The sequence below is a fragment of the Canis lupus genome, chromosome 5, assembly GCF_003254725.2.
Source record: "Canis lupus dingo isolate Sandy chromosome 5, ASM325472v2, whole genome shotgun sequence".
Lineage (NCBI taxonomy): Eukaryota > Metazoa > Chordata > Mammalia > Carnivora > Canidae > Canis > Canis lupus.
The window spans coordinates 76057151-76078076 of record NC_064247.1 but is presented as its reverse complement, the minus strand read 5'-3'; the positions used below and the strand labels follow the sequence as shown (position 1 = coordinate 76078076).

Here is a 20926-nt window from a genome sequence, read left to right as displayed (position 1 = left end):
GCTTTCTCAAGCATCTAATCTTTGACTCTCACTTACATCTTTTGCACTTGATAATAAAATTCTCCGACTCTACTAGATGGTCACCGAGTAGAGAGTGCATCGTGAATGCCAACTTGCTTGAGGTTAATGGCCTCATGGCACTTATATTCTTTTCTGTACAGTGAGGCTTACTGTCTTCCAAAGGCTCTGTGGAAATTCCCACTCCCCTGTAAAGTTCTAGTGGGCACAACTAGAAGCTCTGGGGGAATCTGTCCAGTGTTCACTGAGTAGAACTTTCATTAATGGCTTGGTTTTACTATTTTTTCCCCCTAAATCTTAGTACCACCCTATAAACTCATTTAGATGTTGGCGTTTCTTACTAGTTCTGTGTCAACCTTTTTATATACAGGGTTTTTTTTTCCCCAATTTTCCAATTAATTTTTTGCTCAAACTTGACCATCTCAGACTTTTCTCTGGTGACTTGTACATTTACAACTAGTTAATCTCTCCCTTTGCTCCTCCTGTCTCTTCCTAGCTTGGGTGTGATGCTCTGTGGTCAGATTTCCAGCGCCACCTAGGAAGTGGAGGTTGTGACTTCTGCTGCTTGCATGGGCCTGATTCCAGCAGTATGTGGGATGGGCGGCTCAGGCCACACTTAGCTTCAGGCTGGGAGCCACATGGATAAAGCCACCACATGGGTGCTGGAGCCCAGACAGGCAGCAAGGGGCCAGGGCTCCCTCCATGTTGTCAGAGCCTCACCAACATTAGCTTCCTTCCTCTTCTGCTTCTGTATCTTTGGGCAGGCAAATCCAGAGCCCATCTCCATTGGACCTGTTGAATTAGACCTTGAGTGTTGAGGATTGGATCTGTATGTCGACAGGTTCCCCAGGTGGGAAATGACATGGCTGAGAAGACATCTTTAAGAAACTATTTTATCTGGACTGAGCTAGCCTGAAGTTCTAGTCCTCACAGCGGGCATTTGTTATTACAGCCTTCCCCCTTTGTTTCAGGAAAGTCCGTTGGAATCCCAGTTGGGATCTGGTAAATTTCAGAAGAAATGACTCCCCAGGGGTGCATCAAGGCGATTGGCGCAAGTGACAACCCTCCAACCTCTACCCTGCGTGCCAGCAGCAAGGGGAGATGTGGTCTGCAAAAAATTTTATTTTTATTTAAGATTTTATTTATTTATTTGACAGAGACAGAAAGAGCACACAAGCAGAAGGAGCGGCAGGGAGAGGGAGAGGGAGAAGCAGGCTTCCTGCTGAGCAGGGACCCTGACTCAGGGCTCAAGGGTCATGAGTTCAATGTGGGGCTTGATCCTAGGCTCTAGGACTCCGGGATCATGACCTGAGCCAAAGGCAGACACTTAATCGACTGAGACACTCAGGTACCCCTACAGAGAATTTTAAAACAGTAATAAAACCGAGAAGAGGATAGGGGCTGCTTTTTATCATCATGCTGCTCTGCAGGTCTACACAGCTTGATCAGTGATAAAATAAATACTCCTCCCTCCTGGGCCAGCTACTCCCATCCCCCACCTGGCTGCCCCTCCCCAGCCATGAAGTTTGGTGAGGCACCATCAACAAACAGCAGCAAAGTTTTGTTGACTTTTTCAGTGTTTTTATTTTTCAAAATATACAATTTATTTACATCTTTATTTCACAATTGTAGTTTGTATATTTATTCTGAAATCTTTAAATAGCTCCACAGTAAACAATACAAATCACAGGATCCAACACACTGCTTCTTTTTAGCCTTTACACTCATCGAGTTTTCAAAAAAATTCAAGTAGTAACGGTTTGTGGGTAAGAAGGGAACAAAAAGAGGACGCATTTTTTTTTACATAAGCCTGACATGCAGGATTAGATAGGGCAGTCTGAGCAGCTACTTGGTCTGGGGCCAGACTAGGGACATTTATGTAGTTTATAAATAAGACCCTCTTATGAGCAGTGAGGGTTTTGGTTATGAGGAAGAAGGGGCGGGCACTCTTCTGCTGGTGGAGGTGCAGGAAAGCAAAAGGGGAGATAAGGCACCGCGTGAGGCTCCTTCTTGGCGTAAGGAGGCAGTACTGGAAGGGTCCTGAGTGAGGGGGGCAGAGGCCTACCTATGCCAGGTGGAGGTCAAGAATGGCCAGATGTGGGGTGGGGTTCCTACCCTTGGAGAGGCCTCTTTAGCCTCCCTTGGGGGAAAAGCTTTGTGATTCTAATGGCAGGGGAGGGGAGGGCCAGAGAAGCTGGTGTTTCCTAAAGAGAGAAACCTGGGCTCCCATCAGCACCCCCCACCCATCTGCACAGGCATGTGAGGGCCACGTGTGTGGGTGCTGGATGTGTTGCAGCCTGAGGCATCTGGCGGTACAGCTGGCATTTGTGATTGGCGGGTCCAAAAGCACTGTCCCGGGAACTGGAGGTGGCCTATGGGAGGCATCATGTTGTCTCTTCTCGCGAGAGCACTTCATCCACCTCTGTGTTCTCCATTCATCAGAACAGCAAAAGCCACCAGATTTCCCCAGGAGAGGAAGGTGAGGAAGACGAGGGACATGGGCCCTGCAGACCCGCTCGTTGCTGTTAATGCTGGCAGCTCCACTGTGGGGGTGTGTCCTAGGAAGTCCAAGGTGCTAAGGCATAGGTGGGACACAGGCCCGGCCCCAGGGGTCAGTTTCCTTCATTCCCCTTGGGAAATTCCCCATTGGCCAGGTCCTGCGCAGTCCTGTGGGCTAAGGCTCAGGTCAGGGATGCTAGTGGAGAGGCCAGGATGACCCAGGAAAGTGCTAGTCCCTGAGACCTACTTGGCTGCTTAGTGGATGTGACCCACCTGTGGTGGGCCAGGATGGCAGTCTCAGGGTCAGCCCCAGTCTTCCTGGTTTCCCCAGCATTCCCCACCAAGCACAAAGGCCTGGCCAAGCCTGTCCTGCCTGGCCAAGCAAACCTCTTTGCAGGGTCTGGATGGGGGCGGGGGTGGGAAAAGGGGCCACGGCTGGGCTGAGGGCCGGACCAGGGGGCTGGGAGTTGTCACTGCATCTTCAGGTGGGGTTCTTCCGGTATAAGGGTGTGGAAGAAGTGATCCCACAATTTACTGCTGATGCCAAATCCTAGAGAGGGGAACAAATGGGAAGAAGATGAGGCACCAGTAAAGATGGGGGAGCGGTTTCCTCAGGAAGGGAGCCTGGGGAGGGCCAGCGCACAGGCAAGGTTTGAACATCTATCCCCACTGGTCTTCCCAGCATTCAGGGCCGTCCTGGCAAAAGTCAAGAGCCCGATATTTGTGTCTCTAGTCCCCCAAGGATGCCATTGGAATATACCCAAGTTCCCTATCCAGACTGAGTTCCTGGGAGAACCTGGTCCTGCCTAACTCTTCCCTTCTCTCTCACGCTTTGGCCTCTTCCTTCTCTTTGGAGATGCCAAGTTCATTCCTGCTTCAGAGGCTGGAACAGAAGCTCTGCACCTGTTGCTCCTGGGATGCTCTTTCCCTAGACGTTGGATGCTGGCTGTTCTTAGCTGATGCCCCAGGCTGTAAAGGCACCTTCCCGGACCACTGTCCCTAGTGCTGCGCTGTCTGATGCGGGAGCCCCTGGCCCGTGTGGCTGCTGAGCACTGACCATGTGGCTAGAGCTATGGGGGCACTAGATTCTTAATTTCATTAACTTAAATTTCAGTTTGAAAAACGTACAGTTGATTGAGTTGCCGGAAAACTTTTAAGCACATTTAGGACAACTATGTGAATCTACTTTTTTGGGCTTCTTTTATAGTCAATTTTTATAAACTCTAAATATAGATCAAGTATTTCTAATGAAAACTTAGCACTTGAGTTGAGATGTGCTGTAAGCGCAAAGTACACATCAGATGTCAAAGACTTAATAGACGAAAAAGGATGTACAATATCTCCTTAGTGATTTTTTTATATTGGGTACAGGTTGAAATGATAATATTTTGGTTGTATTTGGCTTAATAAAATATATTATTAAAACTAAATTATATCTGTTTAATTTTACTTGTCAATGTGGCTGCGGGAAAATTTAAAATCACATCTGTGGCTTGCATTATATTTGGTTAGACAGGGATGGATCCTGCCCCACATCCTGTTGGTTTTTTTTCTCTGTGGAACTTATCACTGTCCAATATTATCTTTGCCCAGGGCATCTGGGGGCTCAGTGGTTGAGAGTCTGCCTTCGACTTAGGTTGTGATCTCGGAGTCCTGGGATTGAGTTCCTCATTGGGCTCCCTGCATGGAGCCTGTGTCTCCCTCTGCCTGTGTCTCTGCCTCTCTCTCTCTCTGTATCTCCCATGAATAAATAAATAAAATATTTTAAAAAATTATCTTTGCTCATTACTGGTTTCTTTGTCTCCCAGTGATCAGGGTAGGAGGCCCAGACTTTACTTGCCCTGTATTCCCAGTACCCAGAACAGTGCCTGGCCCTGGTGAGGGGCTCCATAGTGGCTGCCAAATAAATAAACAAATTGAGGCAGGGATGTATTGACCTCACCTGACTTCTGAAATGCAAAGTGATGCTTGGCGTGGTGGGCCTTCATGTGGTACAGGTAGGAGCCCTTGTGTGGCGAGCCGAAGTGCAAGTAGTAATGGATCATGTCATAGATGACATAGCCCAGAAGGCCCCCGACAAACAGAACACCCCCCACTGCCTCGGGCAGGAGGAGCCGTAGAATAAGGTAGAATAAGGCAATCCCCAAAGAAGCTGGCACAGGGGGGAAGACAAGGCGGGAATCATCAAAGGGTGCCTGTGGATAGAGAAGTTCAAGGTCAGAAGATAGTCGGGTCCACCTGTCTGGAGTCACAGCATGGCAGCGGATGGGATGGAGCAGTCCCCACACATCCCAGCATGGTGACAGCAACCTGTCGTGGGCGGGCTTGGCACCTTCAGTGGATTTGGGGAGGGCAGGCCACCACCCCTGAAAGCCCTTGAAAGACTGTCCTGCTCTGGATTTCCAAACCAGGATGGGACCTGGAAGCCTGTCCAAGAACATGGTGGTGGATGTGACATGGGTGGGGTGTTCATGGCTCAGAGTCCTGCTTTATGCTCATGAGGCTGCTTTGGCTCTGGAATTTGTAAAGTGCTAGAGAGGAGCCCCAGCACCAAATACCACCAGGGTCCCTGGACTGAGGCCTGATGTTGACTGGGAGGGCAGCACAGCAGCAAGCTGAGGGGAATGCAGGCTCACAGGGTCGATGCTACTGGGAGTGTTTCTGGATACGCTGCTCTCCTCATCCCCACATCCTAATAGGAACCCTTCTTGGTTCCGAGGGGGTGTGGTCACTGTGAGCCAGACCAAAGAGCCAAGTCCAGGGCTCTGGAGCTTCAAAAGCTAAGGGCCTGGTATTAGAGGCAAGATTTTAGAGATGCCTTGGTGAGTATTCTAAGAGATAGGCCCTCTCTGGGCTTAGGGGGGAGAGAAAGCAGGTGATAGCCACAGAGCAATGTGCTGATGCGTCCCACCCCCCAGCGCTCCTAGCAGGAAGCAGGAACGGAGGGAGGGGAGGAGGGAGGGAAGAACAAAGGGATGCCCTGGGAGAGGTTGAGAACTGCTTGGTGCAGGAACGGAGAAGCAGCTGGCGGGTGGGGGGTGGGGTGCAGCCTCCTGGGTCAGCCCTGGCTTCTGCTCCCAGCCTCTGGGTGGCATACTGTCTCCGAAGAGCCCCAGGGTGGTGGTGGATGGCTGAGAGCACAGACTCTGGAGTTCATAGAATGGGGCATGACCTCCTGGCTGTGCCAGGTGTGACTTTGGGCAAGTCCCTCAGTTACTTAATCTCTCCAAGCCTCAGTGTGCCGCTCTGTGGAATGTAGAGAACTGTAGCACCATCTTCAGAAGGAAGCTGCACAGGGGCAGTGACTTTTTTACTGTTTTGTTCAATGCTGTTTAGAACAGTGCCTGCACATGGTGAGCACTCGGTGGTGAACACTGGTTGAAGAGATGAATAAATGAACTCGTTGCTGTGAAGATGAAAGATGACTCTGAAATGCACCTGCAGCAGGCCTGGTGTGCGGGCACGCACCCTCACTCTGTCCACGCCCAGTTCAGATTAGGATCCGGTCACCCCTCTGAGCAACATCGAATGCCCCAATTGCCTCCTGTTCCCACCCCGACTCCCACAAAGATCAGCAGCCCCCCTGCATTGGTTACGGAGCCGGCCCTGCTCACCTTGTGGTGTTGGCCATGCAAGACGAAGTGCAGCATGATGAGGTAATAGCTGTTGCTGGGGGGCTTCATGTGGAACAGGAAGCGATGGATGAGGTACTCTAAGAGGCTCCAGAGGAACAGCCCCATTATGAAGAGGCCCGGGAACACAGACTCAGGCATGGCTACTGAGTACTCTGCAGAATGGCAGGAGAGAGGCCAAGTCAGGGCGGCCCCCCATGGGCAGCGATGCCTGGTGGCTCCAGACGTCCCATCTCGCTGTCTGGTCACCTTGGGAGCTGCTGCTCTACATCTAGCAGCTCTGGGGCTGGCCACACTGATGGGGCTCTTGGGTCAAAATGGGCAGGAGGCTGTGAGGATCTGTGCTAGGCTTGGAGGGGTCCTCTCGGGGAACAATGGGGCTGCTGGCAAGAGGTCTGAGATCTCCCTTAGGAGGGCTAAGGGGAGCAGCTGTTGCCAGTGCTGGAACTCTCCCCGGTGCTGGTCTCAAAGTGTCCGCCTCCAAATTCTTACATGAACTGAAACCTCACTGCCAATGTGAGGGTATTGGAACATGGGGCCTTTAGAGGGTGATTGGGTCATGAGGGTGGAGCTGTCCTGAACAGGACCTGCGCTCCCATAAAAGAGACCCCGCTGAGCTTCATGTAAGGATACAATGAGAAGTTTGGGACCTACAGGGGGGCCCCTCACCGGACCAGGATGGCATCCTGATCTTGGACTTCCAGTCTTTGGAACTGTGGGCAATAAATTTCTGTTTTTTATAAGCCACTTGGTCTGTGATGTCCTGTTAAAGCAATCCAAATGGCTGACACGTCTGGTGGGGGGCGGGGACCTTGCATCAGTGGCACAGGAAAGAGGGAAGGATGATCCCAATGAAGCCAGTAGAGCCAGAGGATTATTGAGGAAAATGTCAGCAACCAAGGATGGCAGAGGGGGCGGGCAGGAAGGACAGAAAAATCCAAGTAGAGAAACATTAACAGACAAGACTTGAAGTCATAGCGTAAGAGGGACATGTAAAAACCCTGAAGATGATTCTTCAGAGACCAGAAGACCGGAGACATGGGATTGTCATCATGTGTGAGGTTACCCACCCCACCCCTCTGAAGACAGCCTGCAGTCTTGGAAGCTCTCATTTCTTTTCCCCATTCATTCTTGGCTTCATGGGACGCCAGCTCTGGTCACTGTTTTCTCCACACCTAAGCTGTATCTTTCTCCACAAGCCATTGCTCTGGCCAGACTTCCTCTCCATTTTGAAAAATAACAGCTTTATTGAAATATAATTCACATATCCTAGAATTCACCCACTTAAAGTATACAATTCAGTGGGTCTTTTTTTTTTTTTTTAGTACACTCACTATTGTGCAACCAATCACCAGTCAATTCTAGAACATTTCTATCACCCCAAAAAGAAACACCTGTCTCCGCTAGCAGTCACTCGTCTTTCCCACCCTTGCTGCTTTTCAGCCCCTGGAAACCACAAATCTACTTTCTGTCTATGGATTTTCCCACTCTGGATATTCCATATAAGAGGAATCCTACAACATGTGGTCTTTATGACTGGCTTCTTTTACACGGACTGTTTTCAAGGCACATCTGTGTTGTAGCATGTGTCAGGAGGCTGAATATTTTTCCCTTGTACGGCTGTACCACCTCTGTTTATCCATTCATCAGTTGATGGACATCTGGGCTGTTTCTACTTCGGGGCCATTAAGAATAATGCTGCCATGAGCATTCGTGTACAAGTTTTTGTGGGGGTATGTTTTCAGATGTCCTGGGGACAAGCCTAGGAGTGAAGTTGCTGGTTCATATTGTAACTATATTGCATCTTTTGATTTTTGTGGGATGTTTCAAGGGAGCAAGTCCATAGCTTCAGATTCTCCAAAGCTCTACAACCCACATGGTTAGAATACACAGCTTGTCTCCCTGCCCACTGGGTCACTTAGCTTTTCTCCTCTTCTCTAGATGCCCCTTGTCAGGTACCATCATGGAAATGCTGCTTCTGTCCCCAGCGTCAAAGCCTTGACTCTCTACTTCCACACACCCTCTGCTGGTGGAAGTCAGTCACACCAAGAGGCTACCCCCCCAACCCCTGCCCAGACTTCCACCTCCACCCCGGTCCTGGACAGCCACTTGCTACAGGGCACCTCTATACGGCTAACCACAGGCCCCAAAGTCAACAGCTGCCAAATGAAGCCAATCCTCCTCCTCTTCTTCCTGCCCATCCTGTCATTCCTAGGTTGCTCCTCATGGGTTCTTTCCTCAGCCAGGGTTCCGACATCCACACATGACCTAATGCTTAGCTGATCCTTTTCTGCATCCATCCAGATGGCACCAGGCTCTGTAATTCCTCCTCTTTAACATGTCTTGGCAAAGTAAAAGAAGCCAGATACAAAAGTCGATGTGTTGTATGAATCCACTTGTATGGAATGTCCAGAATTGGCCAATGTATAGAGGCAGAAGTTGTATTTGGTGGTTACCAGGGGCTGGAGGAGAGAAAAATGGGGAGTGACTGCTCAATGGGTTCGGGATTTCCTTTTGGGGTGATGAACATGTTCTGGAACTAGATGGAAGTGGTGATTGCACAACGTTGTAAATGCACTAAATGCCACTGAAAGGCTCACTTTAAAATGGTTAATTTTATATTAGGTGAATCTCATCTCAATTTAAAAAAATCTGGTCCATTTGCTGCTTTTAATCCCCTTACCACTTTATCACCTCTTGCCCAATGAGGCATCTGCCTCCCATCCCAATTCCCTGTTGCCATATACTGTTCAAAGCCTTTTTTTGGGACCTCATTACTGTTAGGTAAAGGCCAAATCCCCAGCAGTGCACTCAGAGTCCCTTGAGACCCGTGCTGCCAGCCACGTCCCTGCCTCGTTTCCCTGTCACCTGTACTGAAGGGCTAAACCAAAGCCCTGTGGCTCCTTAGATGTACTCATCCTCCCTTTTCCCCACTCCTACTGTATCCCTAATTTTGCTCATATTTTCTTTACTGGGATCCTCTCCCTGCCCCTTTATCCTTGGAGATTCAGCCCAGGTGTCTGGTGCGAGAAGCCAGATGCCCTCATTCCCACCTGGGCTGGTTTGGAAGCACCGGCCCCACCCCTCATGTCCCACTTGTCACATTGCCCTGTGGCTGCTGTTCTACCATCCGTCCCCGTCCCCAATGCACTGGCCATGGGCCAGTGGGCCGAGTGTGGGTGACCACCCATGGCTGCTGAGGAAGGAAGAAAGCCCAGGACAGCAAAGGGGCAGGGAGGGACCTTCCGGCTCTTTGAAACAGAATCTGGGCCCAGCCCCATTCTGACAAAACAATCAAGGACCAAAGTGAACTTGACCTTTTGTACCAGGTCAAGCTGGGGTGGGGGGGGTGAGCAAAAAGAGAGGCTTGAAGTCTTCTCAGATGGGACCATACTGCTGACTGCAACCCCTCCCGACCCTGGGCCTTCCGGGGCCGCGGAGCAGTGATGTACAGCTAGATCCCTAGGAGTTTGCACCAGAAGGTGGCTTCCTCCTAAGGAGTAGCTCTGCCAGGTACTGTCCCGGGGACTGTACTAAGCTCGGTGGGTGGATGTTCACCAGGATGTCAACCTAAGCTGAGTCCACGTTTGGTACAAGACGCTTGCCTGACCGCAATGTGAGGGGCCATCTGGCCCTGGCGGGGCTGCTCTGGGAGGCAAGAGGGCCTTGCTTCCAGGGAAGCTCTGACACCTCTTCCCTGGGTTCCTCAGAACCCTCTGGTGGAGTACAGAGAGCACGTATTTTGGATTTGTAGCCCTGGGTTCAAATCCTGGCTCTGCACCATCTCAATATTTTCTCAACAGTAAAACTAATCCTACACGTCATGAAAGACTGTTGTTAGGAGGGAGGAGTCACAGAATACGTGACTATATGATAAGGATATATATTATACAGTAAGACTAATATAATATTATCTATTAATACTAATGATATAGTGATCTTCATATATAATAAGTTGCTACCACGATTTTTAAATGGAGCCATTTAAATTTAAGTATGAGGCAAAATACATCTAAGTTCTAACTTGCGCTCCTATTGTGCTCATCTTGTCTTGATTCTCCTTGTAGAGTTCTGGAGGGTCACTGGTCGAGGGAGAGGGTTCCCAGCCCAGCCCCTTGTCTCCCCTGCACAGGGCGCAGGAGCCCTACCTTGCTGCTTAGCTCTCCTGACAGCAGGGAAAGGACTGGACACACAGGAACATTCCCTGGCCACGGATTTTGGTCTTGGCCCTTGCTGGGGGTCCTGCAACAGAGTCCCCATGGAGGCCAGTACCCCTAGGGTGCTGCCTGGCAATGGTTCTGGTGTGGTGCGTGCTCTAATCTGCTCCCAGGAACTGCTCCAGGGGCCATCCTAGGTTTGCAGAACTGGTGTCCCTGTTCAGCCTCCATCAGGTGCTTCTTGGCACCCTGACCTTTCTGCCTTTGTTGTGGTGTATCCTTTGTCCAGCAGCTGCATTGGGACCCTGCGAGCATTCCCTAGCCTCACTCTGCGGCTCTTATGTCCTCTGCCTGGGGCCTGGGGCTCGTCTGATGAGCTAGGGGATGAGGGAGGGATGCGGATGCATCTCTCTTGTGCCATCATCACTGGCACTGTGGTCACAGACTCTACACTGGCCCTCTCTCAGATGGCACATTTCAGCTCTCTGCGGAGGCTGTGTTCGGACCCAGCCCTCAGATCACCCTCCCTGCCACACAGAAGAGTCCCCTCCTATAGGTCAGGTCTCTGCCCGCCCTGTCACCCCAGCATCACCCCTGTCGGCCCATCCGGCCGGAGCTGGTACTGAGTGGCATCTCTGGAGGAATCCTGCAGAGGGACCTTGGCCAAAGCGCCGGCATCCCCTTCCCCCTCCGGCTGCCAGCCTTGGCGGCCCTGCCACTGTTGCTGATTGTTAGGGGAGCGCCGGGTGGACAGTGGGCGATTCAGTGAGCAGGCCTTCTGAGCAACAAGCCCTGTGCTGTGCCTGAGCTATTCAGCGTGGGCAGAAAAGGGTAACCGCGGCTTGCAGGGTGTGTGGGTTAACCCTCAGTGAGCGGGAGCGGGTCCGGGCTCTGGGGGACTTCCTACAGCCTGTTCAGCTCCCACCACATCCGCCTCTGCCCCGGGCCAGCTGGGGAAACTGAGACCCTGGTCGCTGTGGCCCTGGCCCCTCTCCTCTAAGCCATTCACACCCTCAGCTTGCCACTCCCAGCAGAGGCAGGCAGGAATGAAGCCTCGGAGTATAGGGAGAGGGAGCCCGTGTGTGGCAGAGAGAGGGAGGCTCTGAAGAACATGATGTGGGATCAGGAGGGAAAAGCCCACCTCAACTACCCCCAGCAGCCATTTTCCACCTATCCCCCAACCTCGCCTCGGTTGGAGCCACCCACCAGGGGCTAGTACCTCCCAGAGGCAGGCTGAGCCAGGTCAGAAGGCCATCAGGGCAGGTGACTTGTTCCTAGAGGTACCTGGAAATCAGTAAGCTTGGGAGGCAGGCTGGCAAAAGTGGCAACCCCCAAACCTGTCCCAGCCATGGGACCCTGAAGCACTCGATTGACTTCCCTAAGGCACCATCTCCTCATCTCTAAAAGGGCATGATGACAGTGCCTCTCTTGTGGGAATGCTGGGAGGAGTAAGAGAGATGGTCCCCGGAAAGCAGCAGGCCTGGCGTGTGCCAAGCGCTCAGCAGTGGCTAGGGGGTTGGTACTCCAAGTCAGGGGCTCTGCTGTGCAGGCCTGTAGGGACACTGCAGGGCACTCCCCCATCCTTCTCTCCTACGTTCTAATCTGTGCTGTGTTCTTGGAGCACCTGGGGTCCAGCTCTCAGCTGTGCACCTACTGAAATGATTTTTTTTAAAGATTTTATTTATTTATTCATGAGAATGCACAGGGAGGAGAGAGAGGGGCAGAGACAGGCAGAGGGAGAAGCAGGCTTCATGCAGGGAGCCTGATGTGGGACTCGATCCAGGGTCTCCAGGATCACACCCTGGGCTGCAGGCGGCGCTAAACTGCTGAGCCACCAGGGCTGCCCCTACTGAAATGATTTAACTCAGTTTCTTGACAATCCCAAGTCACACATTTTCCAGCATTAGACTCAGCAAGAAGCCTTCTCCTTTATGGCTACATCTGACAACATGATTCCATTTAGTGTCTGCTAACATGTTGCTGGTCTTTTTTTTTTTTTCTTTATCCATTTGGGGTTGGGGTGAGGGGAGCCTGACATTGTTCTCTGGAAGTCTATTGCTACAGAGAGGCCTCATTTACAAACGTTTATGATGTTGTTTGGGGTTCTATGTTCTTAGAAACTCAGGACCAGAGACAGCACTGGAATCTCCTGCTCGCGAAGAGGAACCAACCTTACCTGTGCTGAAGGACTCGAAGAGTCGAACGTTGCCCTGAGCGAGGGTTTGGTAGTAGGACCAACTGAGGTACAGCATCAGGGGCATCCAGATGACAGGGACACTGTACCTGCAGGAGGGCCATCGGGGTAAAGAGAGAGACATACACAGGCGCTCGACAGTGTCCAGCTTCCCCAGAAATGCACCTCTCAATGATAGGAAGGAATAAATGAGACCAAAGCATGTACGGGAAGCATATGGAGACACAGGGCCAAAGGGACACTGCTTTGGGGCCAGGGAGGAGAAAAGAAGAGAGACACTGTAAGTCTATTTGCTTCCACCTCTGAGATAAGTTATTGGCAGAAAAGAACTGCATCCCTGTGGCTAGACTCTGCGCAGCTGGATAGATGCTGACCTCTTGTGGCAAAGAAGCCAATTGCAGGCAAAATTATTCCTTTGGGCTTTAGAGGCTGGAAAATCCTCAAAAGAGTCTAGAATAGAACAGGGGTGACATTATTTATATTATTTATATTCCTCAAATGAATGAGAACATATAATGTTTGTCCTTCTCCGATTGACTTATTTCACTCAGCATAAATAATAGTGAATGGGAATAAAGGGGAAAGGAGAAAAAATAAGTGGGATATATCAGAAAGGGAGACAGAACATGGAAGACTCCTAACTCTGGGAAACGAACTAGGGGTGGTGGAAGGGGAGGAGGGCGGGGGGTGGGGGTGACTGGGTGGCGGGAACTGAGCAGGGCACTTGACGGGATGAGCACTGGGTGTTATTCTGTATGTTGGCAAATTGAACACCAATAAAAAATAAATTTATTATTAAAAAAATAAAATAATAAAATAAACAAATAAAAGCTGTTGGAGGCAGCTAAAAAAAAAAAAAAAAGAACAAGGGTGACATTTAAAGTGGTTTCTGGCTACATGTTCAGTTGCCACTCACTCAATGGACAAACCATGCAGAGGAATGGATTGTGTCTATGGCATGTTCCACTATCCCCAAGAGCTTACAGGGTAGCTCTGGGCTCTGGGGGAGGGACCCAGTTGCACCTTCCCCTTCTGTATCTGACTGGCAGCATCAGGAGAGAGGAATAGCCCACCATGGGCCCTGAGCAGGGCTCACCAGACACTCTTGGAGAGGGACTCGATGAGGTCAGAGTGGAAGAGGCGGATGGGCCTGATCACTGGCTGGTGGACCCACTCATCGTACTTCTCTCCCAGGTGGCCTACTTGCCACAGTAGGGGCTTCCGCCAGTCTACCAAATCCTGCAAGAGACAAAGTCAAGTGGACCTGATATTCATACCTGTGCACACTCATTCTTCCAATATCCTGACCCCCATCCTCCACCTCAGCTCTTGTGGTTTGAATGGCACTAGCCACCCTTCCATTTCAATGATCCCAGAACTGACCAAGCCCCTCATCTCAACCTCCTGGTCACAGAAATGTGATCTAGGACAGGCCCATGACCTGAGCTGGAGCAATGAGCCATCAGACACTCTTTCTTTCTTCCTGCTGGAGTTGCTACGTTGGCAGGGCAGAACCCTGGAGTTGCCAGCAAAGCCTACTTGAGGACTTGGTTAACACAGAGGATGGCCATGCCGGGAGTCAGAGACACTGAATCTGGGAGATGACACCTGCACAGCCAGATTCAGCCATGCCTGAAGCCTGAAGTCTTTCTCAGAACTCTAGGTACAGGAGCCAATACATTCTGTACTGGCAATAAAAGAGGCCTTTCCCCCTTTACCATGGGCTTTCTTCTTGATGTTGGCCTGGGTGATTCATTCATTCATCCATTCAAACTATCATTCATTCAAAAATTTTCTTGATATTTCATCTATATATGTGTTTTTAGCAAGCTGTTGAGAGAAAACAAAACAAAACAAAACAAAACAAAACAAAACAAAACAAAACAAAACCAGGAGTGTAAGAGACCATCTTTGCTTTATATAGCTTAGTGCTTAATCAGAGTTGAGTCTAGACCTCAGGCCAGGGTACAAATCCATCACTTAGTGTGTGTCTTTGGAAATTTACTTGACCTTTTTGAGCCTCAGCTTCCCCAGCTATGAGATGGAAGTAATAATAATGGTACCTGCATAAAGTGCTTGGCAAGATTCATCTAAACATGCCAGGTGAGATAGCTTAGTGGTGATGCAGGCAGGCTGAGATTCAGAGGTCGAACAATTGGCACGAATGCTCAGGGTCAAAGAGAAAGACTTTGCAGAAAACCTGGGGTTTGTGCTAGAGCTCACCCAGCATGGAGGACTTAGAAAGGAGGAGAGGGGAAGGGTGTAGAGGGAGATGTAGCGTTGAGAATGACTGTGGTCCATTTGGCACCTTGACACTGATCTGCAGGACAGTGGGAAGAAATCTGCTGACAGTTTTAGATGGCAAAGCGTCCCATCCTAGGCCCATGAGTTAGCACTTTATCCTTCAGGCCAATTGTTTCCAAGGTGGGGACGTATGCATATCCTAGGGGATCCACAGGCTGATCCGCAGACACAGAGAGGAAATATTAGAGACTCTTTCTATTTGGTAATATATTTATCTCATCTTGAAACCACATATGAATGAATGCTTTCTAATACAAGAGTACATTAGCATTTGCAAATAATTTATAATTAAAATGGACATACAATGGAGAATGTGCTCTTAATGTTTTACTCACAGGAATGAAAGATCAAAAAAGCTTGGAAGCTGCAGCTCTAGGCGATGGGAAACCCTTGAAGATTTCTGATGAATGTATTAAAGAAGATTAACCTGTACCAAAGTCAGTAAACTAAAACTGATAAAGAACAATGAACTTGTAGTGAGGGACCATCTTGAAAGCCAGACTCTGCCATTTACCAGCCATGGGCAAGTGCCTTTACCTCTTGGAGCTCCTAGGCTCTCTCATCTATCAAGCCTGGTGCGCCCTGACCTACCATCCACGATAGGGGATAGGGTGAGGTGCGCCCAATGTGCAGTGGATGTCAATAAATCTGTAAACAAGGGAGGTAGGCAGCCACTGCGTGTGAGAAGGGAGGTAGTGTCAGGAGAGTAAAGGAGAAGAAAAGGAGTCAGCAGTGATTTAGAGACCTCTCTTCCCACATCCCCGGCAGGAATGTCATCCTTGTCCAGATCTCCAGGCCAAAGCTGGGGTGGCCTTAGCAGATCTCCCAGCCCTGTCGCTGATGAAACCAGCCCCACTATCACTGCCTTCGAGCAGGGGTGTAGGGAAAGCAGGGAATTCACTGGCTATTCTTTCTGTGCCTGTGACCAGGGGAAAACGCCCAAAGATCTTTGTAGTTCCTTCCATGTGAACTTGGTAATTTCCACATAGTGGCTGCCTTCCTGCTTCTCAGGCTGGGAGATGACTCAGGGCAGCCGAGAGCCATCCCATTCAGTACCAGTTATGCCAGGCAATCATCCAAACTCCACTTGGTGCCTGCTCCCTTCCTAGACCCGGTCCCCATACCTCCCTGACTTTTTTCCCTGGGTCTATAGCAAATAGATTCATTGGGTGCATGCTGTCTCATTCCATTTCTCTGCCTCATGTCTCTACACACGCACACACACAGCACCACCACTACCAGGAAAAGGAACTGGAGGAACCAGCTGGTGGCTTGTATTTACACCTTATCTTGCAGCAGCCTGCAGAGCCCCACCTCAGAGGAAGCTAAGTCAGGGTCATGGTGAGAGCTTGAGGCTTTGTCCCAATTGCAATAACCTTGAGAACTAACATTCACAGAGCATTTGTCATGTGCCAGGCATGGTTTTAACACCTTACATGAATTAAATACTTTGAGAAAAAAAGAAAAGAATTAAATAATTCGATCCTCACCATACCCCTAAATTAGGCAGGTCCTATTATTATTGTCATTTTGCAGATGGGAAATGAAGCTGGGTAACTTGCCCAAGATTGCCAAGTTATGTCTTTTTGGTGAGTTGTCTCCTTTATTATTCAGAAATAGCCATCTTGCTACCTAGTAATATTCCTTGTCCCAAAGCCCACTTTGTCTGATTTTAATAGAGTCACACTGGGCTTTTTTATGCTTGGTGTTTGCATGGTCTATCTTTTCCTACCCCTTTACTTTCCTCTTGTGTATGTTTTTACATTTACAGTGCATCTCTTTAAGACAGTATATTGTTGGATAAAATCTCCCTGCATGGAGCCTGCTTCTCCCTCTGGCTCCCTCCGCCTCTCTCTCTGTCTCTCTCATGAATAAATAAATAAAATCTTAAAAAAAAAAAAAAAAAAAGAAGACAGTATATTGTTGGGTTTCGCTTTTTTTTTTTTTTAAATCTAGTCAGACCATATCTGCCTTTTAATTGTTTAGTCCATTTAATGCTGGGGTAGGTCTACCATCTTGCTGTTTGTTTTCTACTTATTTCCACTATCTTCCTTTCTTGTCTTGTCTGCATTAATCAAATATTTAGAAATATTCTATATTAGAAATATTCTCTATTACCTTTTGAGCTATGCCCTTTTGTATTTTTCCCATGGTTGCTGTTCTAAGGATGATAATATGCATCCTTAACTTATCACCATCTATCTTGAATGAAACCCCTGGTTTTTATATGTTCCATTTTTGCATGCTACACACAACATTCTATGCCTTTTTTCATTTGTGCCCTTAATCCAGACTTAGCTACCTCAGACAGTGAACATTTCAAGCTATAACACAGGGGTATGGCCAGGCAGGCTTCTCTCTCAGCCTAGCAGTGGTTTGTGCAAATTTTTACCTATTGATCCATTTTGCCCTTATTTCATAAAATGAATAGAAAACAGCATAGGATTTATAAGCCTAATTGAGACACAGGAAGAACACCTAGGTGAGCAGCAAGCCAGGATTCTAGCCTGACTCTTATACCCTATTGCAAAGGGAACAGAACAAAAGGACAGAGCAGATGTGGAAAGCTGGTTTTCAGGTAGACAGGGCCGGCCCCCAACCCTCCACTCCCTTAAACATAGGAATCTCTTGTTTGATGTCCTGTGGCCCATCTAGTATTTGGACATGCTCTGTTTCCTCCCTGAGTAGACTAGTGGGCACTGGCCACTGTACAAATGGCAGATTTGCTGTCCAGATTTGGTTGCAAGGCTGCCTCTGACCTCTCACTGCCTCTAACCTGGGTCCATATTTAGCCCACAGTCTGTTTCTGTGGGGCAGCACTCCTTGGTACCAGGGAGCACCACTTCGCTCTGGAGGCTGAAGCATCACCCTGGGAAGAATCCCAAGAGGGAGGCCCCTCTGCAAACATCTCCCTCAGTCCTCAATGGCTGACACCTACATTTCCACTACTGCAGCCTCAGCCCACTATTCTATGGGAAGTAGAGTGAGACTTCCATGCTAGTACCGAAATCCAAACTTGCTGACTTCCCCATTTTATAGGGAAGAATATTGAGGCCCAGAGGGGACAAGTGACTTTTTAAAAAAGATTTTACTTATTTATTTGACAGAGAGAGAGAGAGCACAGGAGAGAGCACAAACAGGGGGAGCTACAGAGGGAGAAGGAGAAGCAGGCTCCCCACAGAGCACAAACCAGGGAGCCTGATATGGGGTTCAACCCCAGGGCCCTGAGATCTGACCTCAGCCAAAGACAGACCGACTGAGCCACCCGGGTTTCCTGAGTGATTATTAAGATGGGACTGGTTGGTCCTGGAGTGGGAGCTCTCCCCACTCCTACCCCCTACCCAGGCTTCCTTCCCCACAGTCTCCTGGGGGCTGGGACATTCACCATATGCTCAACCTTGATTTAGAGAGTATGCACACCAACAAGGTGCCTTTTCTCAATTCTCTTCCAGCCCTGATCACTGACAGAGAAAGTCTCAGCTTTGTACTAATACATCCAATACCTCTCACTTACTGGGTCACTTCCAACATGGCAACTGGCTGGGAATTGGTCTTGAGAAGGGAGGGTGGTAGGAGAGGACAGCTCATAGCTACCTTCTCAGTAGCAAATCCTCCTTTCACAGATGGTGGAGTTTGATGCTCAGAGACAACAAGTGATTCACTCAGGGGTGCCCAGCTAAAGCTGACTGTGTGGATGAAGGTGAAGATTTGCCCAGAAATGGCTTGGTGGGGGTGGGGGTCCTTTTATGAACTCAAAAATCCTGCACAACAGGCCAGGCCCCAGGAAACACATGCAAATTGGGGTAAGTTTGGACAAAGTCCTACTCCCCTCCCCCACTCAGCTCTGCCCCTGACCCACGGGAGCAGGGAGCCCTCCTGGGCTATGTCTGGAATGCAGCTGCAGCCAAGCCTGTAGGGGGAAAGGGCAGCCTGTGGCTCAGAAGGAGCATGGCAGGGCTTGCATCCTGGCAGGGTTGGAAGGGGGCCTCCTCTGCTCCCCAAGTCCCTCCCTCCCCTCCCCTGGCAGCACAGGGGCCAGGAGGCACAGAGTTCTCCCCGGGGGGGCAGCCCCAGCTCAGGAGTGGCGAGCTGGGAACCTACTTTTCCCCAGACACGGCACCTGTGAGGAGAGGGGGCAGCTGCTCTGTGCCAGCAGTTCCTCCCACCTCCACAGCCATGACGTAAGGCAATTGTTTAAAGAAATGTCCACCAAAACCACAGAGCCCATAGCTCCAGGGATGCCTCCCAATGGGCTTCCAACCAGCAGTGCCCAGTGGGGAGAGGCGTGAGGCAAGAAGCTCGACAGGGAATCCCAGCCCCTTTGTCCTTGTCATAGGCCCCTTGGGCTCAGACTTCATGTCCATTATCCTACATATGCTGTGACTTGGAGCGCTTAAGACTGAGATGACCCCATTTTATAGATGAGGAGACTGAGGTCAGATGCTCAATGGCATCTGACGGCAGACAGGACTTGCACTATACGGCAGACAGGACTTGCACTCAAGCCAGCCCAGCTCCAAGATCTCAACCACAACCAGGAGGCCTCCTATCAGCTGGCTCAGTCCCCCCACAGCTGTGAATTCCCCAGCACAGAGCTTTGAGGTCCCACAGGGTTCTTACAGGGGGGCTGCAGGCCCGTCCTGTACAGTCTAATGGGCTGGACAAGCTCAAGTCCACAGAGCAGTTCTGGACCACCCGCCTCCTCCTTGTACCCAGGGGAAGTGGCAGTCTCAGGCCTCCCCCTAGGGGTTCAGAGTTGAGTGTGGCCAGGGAGCAAGGGTGAAGGGCCAGACCCCAGGGAGAGAGAAGGTTTGGCCGTGTCACACAGAAAGTCAGTGGGAGCTCAGTCCTCAGGGCTGAAGAACAGTAGAGGGGACCTGCCCTGACTCCCATCCCAAAGCAAGGCTTCTGGTCTTTTGCCAGCAGCACACCTTCCATACCCTTTCCTACGTTTCCAGATCCCCCTGGTATGGGGTGGAAACAATTTCCTCCATCTCGCAGATAAAGAGACCTGGAGCTGTCTGTGGCCACCCAGGCACATCTCCTGTCTCCTGGGCTGCCTTGGCCACCGCCCCTGTAGGGATATAGAGGGCGGTGCCCACCTAGCACACCTGCCTGTTTTCTTCCCGGGGGCAGGTATTTTCTGAGCACTGCTGAGCATTTTGGAAGAGAGGCCAGGAGCTCTGGGCCAGGGGGTGAGCAGCGAAGAGACTCGGGAGACCTGGGCCCTACAAGGATAGCCCGGGAGGTCCCTGTGGGAGGTCCCTGTGGGTCTCTCTGGGCAGCTGGACCTTTTCAACCATCGCCTACTCTGTGGAGGGTCAAGGTGAGAAAGGAGGCCGAAGGAGACCCAAGGTGACTGGAGACAGAGTGCTGGCCTGTACCCCACAATGTTGAGGATGACCTGTACCCACGATGTTGAGGATGACCCTTCTCCAGATGTGGGCTGGCCAAGAGGGCCCTTGTTCTGATCCAGGGTCACTGAGAACTTATCTGAGGCTCCCAAATGGTTAAACCCATGTAGCCAACATCACCATCTGTGTAGGCCGTGGGTCTCCCCGGAGCAGCCCCGGATGCCAAGGGTTATGTGCATGGGGGATGTGGGCATAGGGACCTGGGGTTGCATATTGCTTTGTAAGACCTTTGGCTGGATGACTCTACCTGTTTCTTAGGGGAAGAGAATGGGCCTCGCCATTGGTAGCCTGCGGAGCTGGAGCAGTTCTGTGGGAGCGGTTCTGGCTTAACCCAAAGCAGGACGGAGAAGACTCTACCTCCGCCTCCTCCCTGCCTCCTGCCAGCCCCTCTCCCAGGACAGGCTGCAGGGTCTTCTTGGCCAACTGTCTGGGTGGAAGGGTTCTAGGATCCACAGCAGGGCGGGAGGCTCAGCAGTCACCACAGGCTGGGCCGCTAAGGCAGCTAGCAGAGTCGCTTTGGGCAGGAGACTTAGGCTCTTCCTCATTAGTTAAATCAGGATCATGCTAATCTTTATCTTGTCCTGCTATTGAAAGGATTAAATCAGATAATAGATAATATACATAAACTGCCCTGCCCAGTTTGGCAGGCATGCCCAAGTCTGGCATGTGGTGAGAGCTCACTAAAAGAAGCGTTAATTCAACGCTAAC

At 50.3% G+C, this 20926-nt stretch overlaps 1 protein-coding gene and 1 long non-coding RNA gene across 4 annotated transcripts in view; one reads left to right on the top strand and one right to left on the bottom strand.

Moving 5' to 3' along the window:
* Positions 1 to 1577: 1577 nt before the first annotated feature.
* The window catches only part of FA2H (fatty acid 2-hydroxylase), a 45386-nt gene continuing 26037 nt past the window's right edge, over positions 1578 to 20926 (bottom strand). The window contains exons 3-7 of the mRNA XM_025426829.3: positions 13597 to 13739; positions 12483 to 12589; positions 6132 to 6304; positions 4460 to 4712; positions 1578 to 3067 (exon numbers count right to left, since the gene is read on the bottom strand). Of these exons, the coding sequence (XP_025282614.1) occupies positions 2988 to 3067; positions 4460 to 4712; positions 6132 to 6304; positions 12483 to 12589; positions 13597 to 13739 (756 nt within the window). The 3' untranslated portion in view covers positions 1578 to 2987. The remainder of the gene's footprint in view (positions 3068 to 4459; positions 4713 to 6131; positions 6305 to 12482; positions 12590 to 13596; positions 13740 to 20926) is intronic.
* Positions 9484 to 16585, top strand: LOC118354715 (uncharacterized). 3 transcript variants are annotated; one of them, XR_007410506.1, is made up of 4 exons: positions 9484 to 9662; positions 12424 to 12549; positions 13915 to 14163; positions 15142 to 16585. It is a non-coding gene; the product is annotated as an uncharacterized LOC118354715 (long non-coding RNA). The 3 variants fall into 3 exon arrangements; XR_004815685.2 differs by lacking the exon at positions 13915 to 14163; XR_007410507.1 differs by lacking the exons at positions 13915 to 14163; positions 15142 to 16585 and adding an exon at positions 13550 to 13686.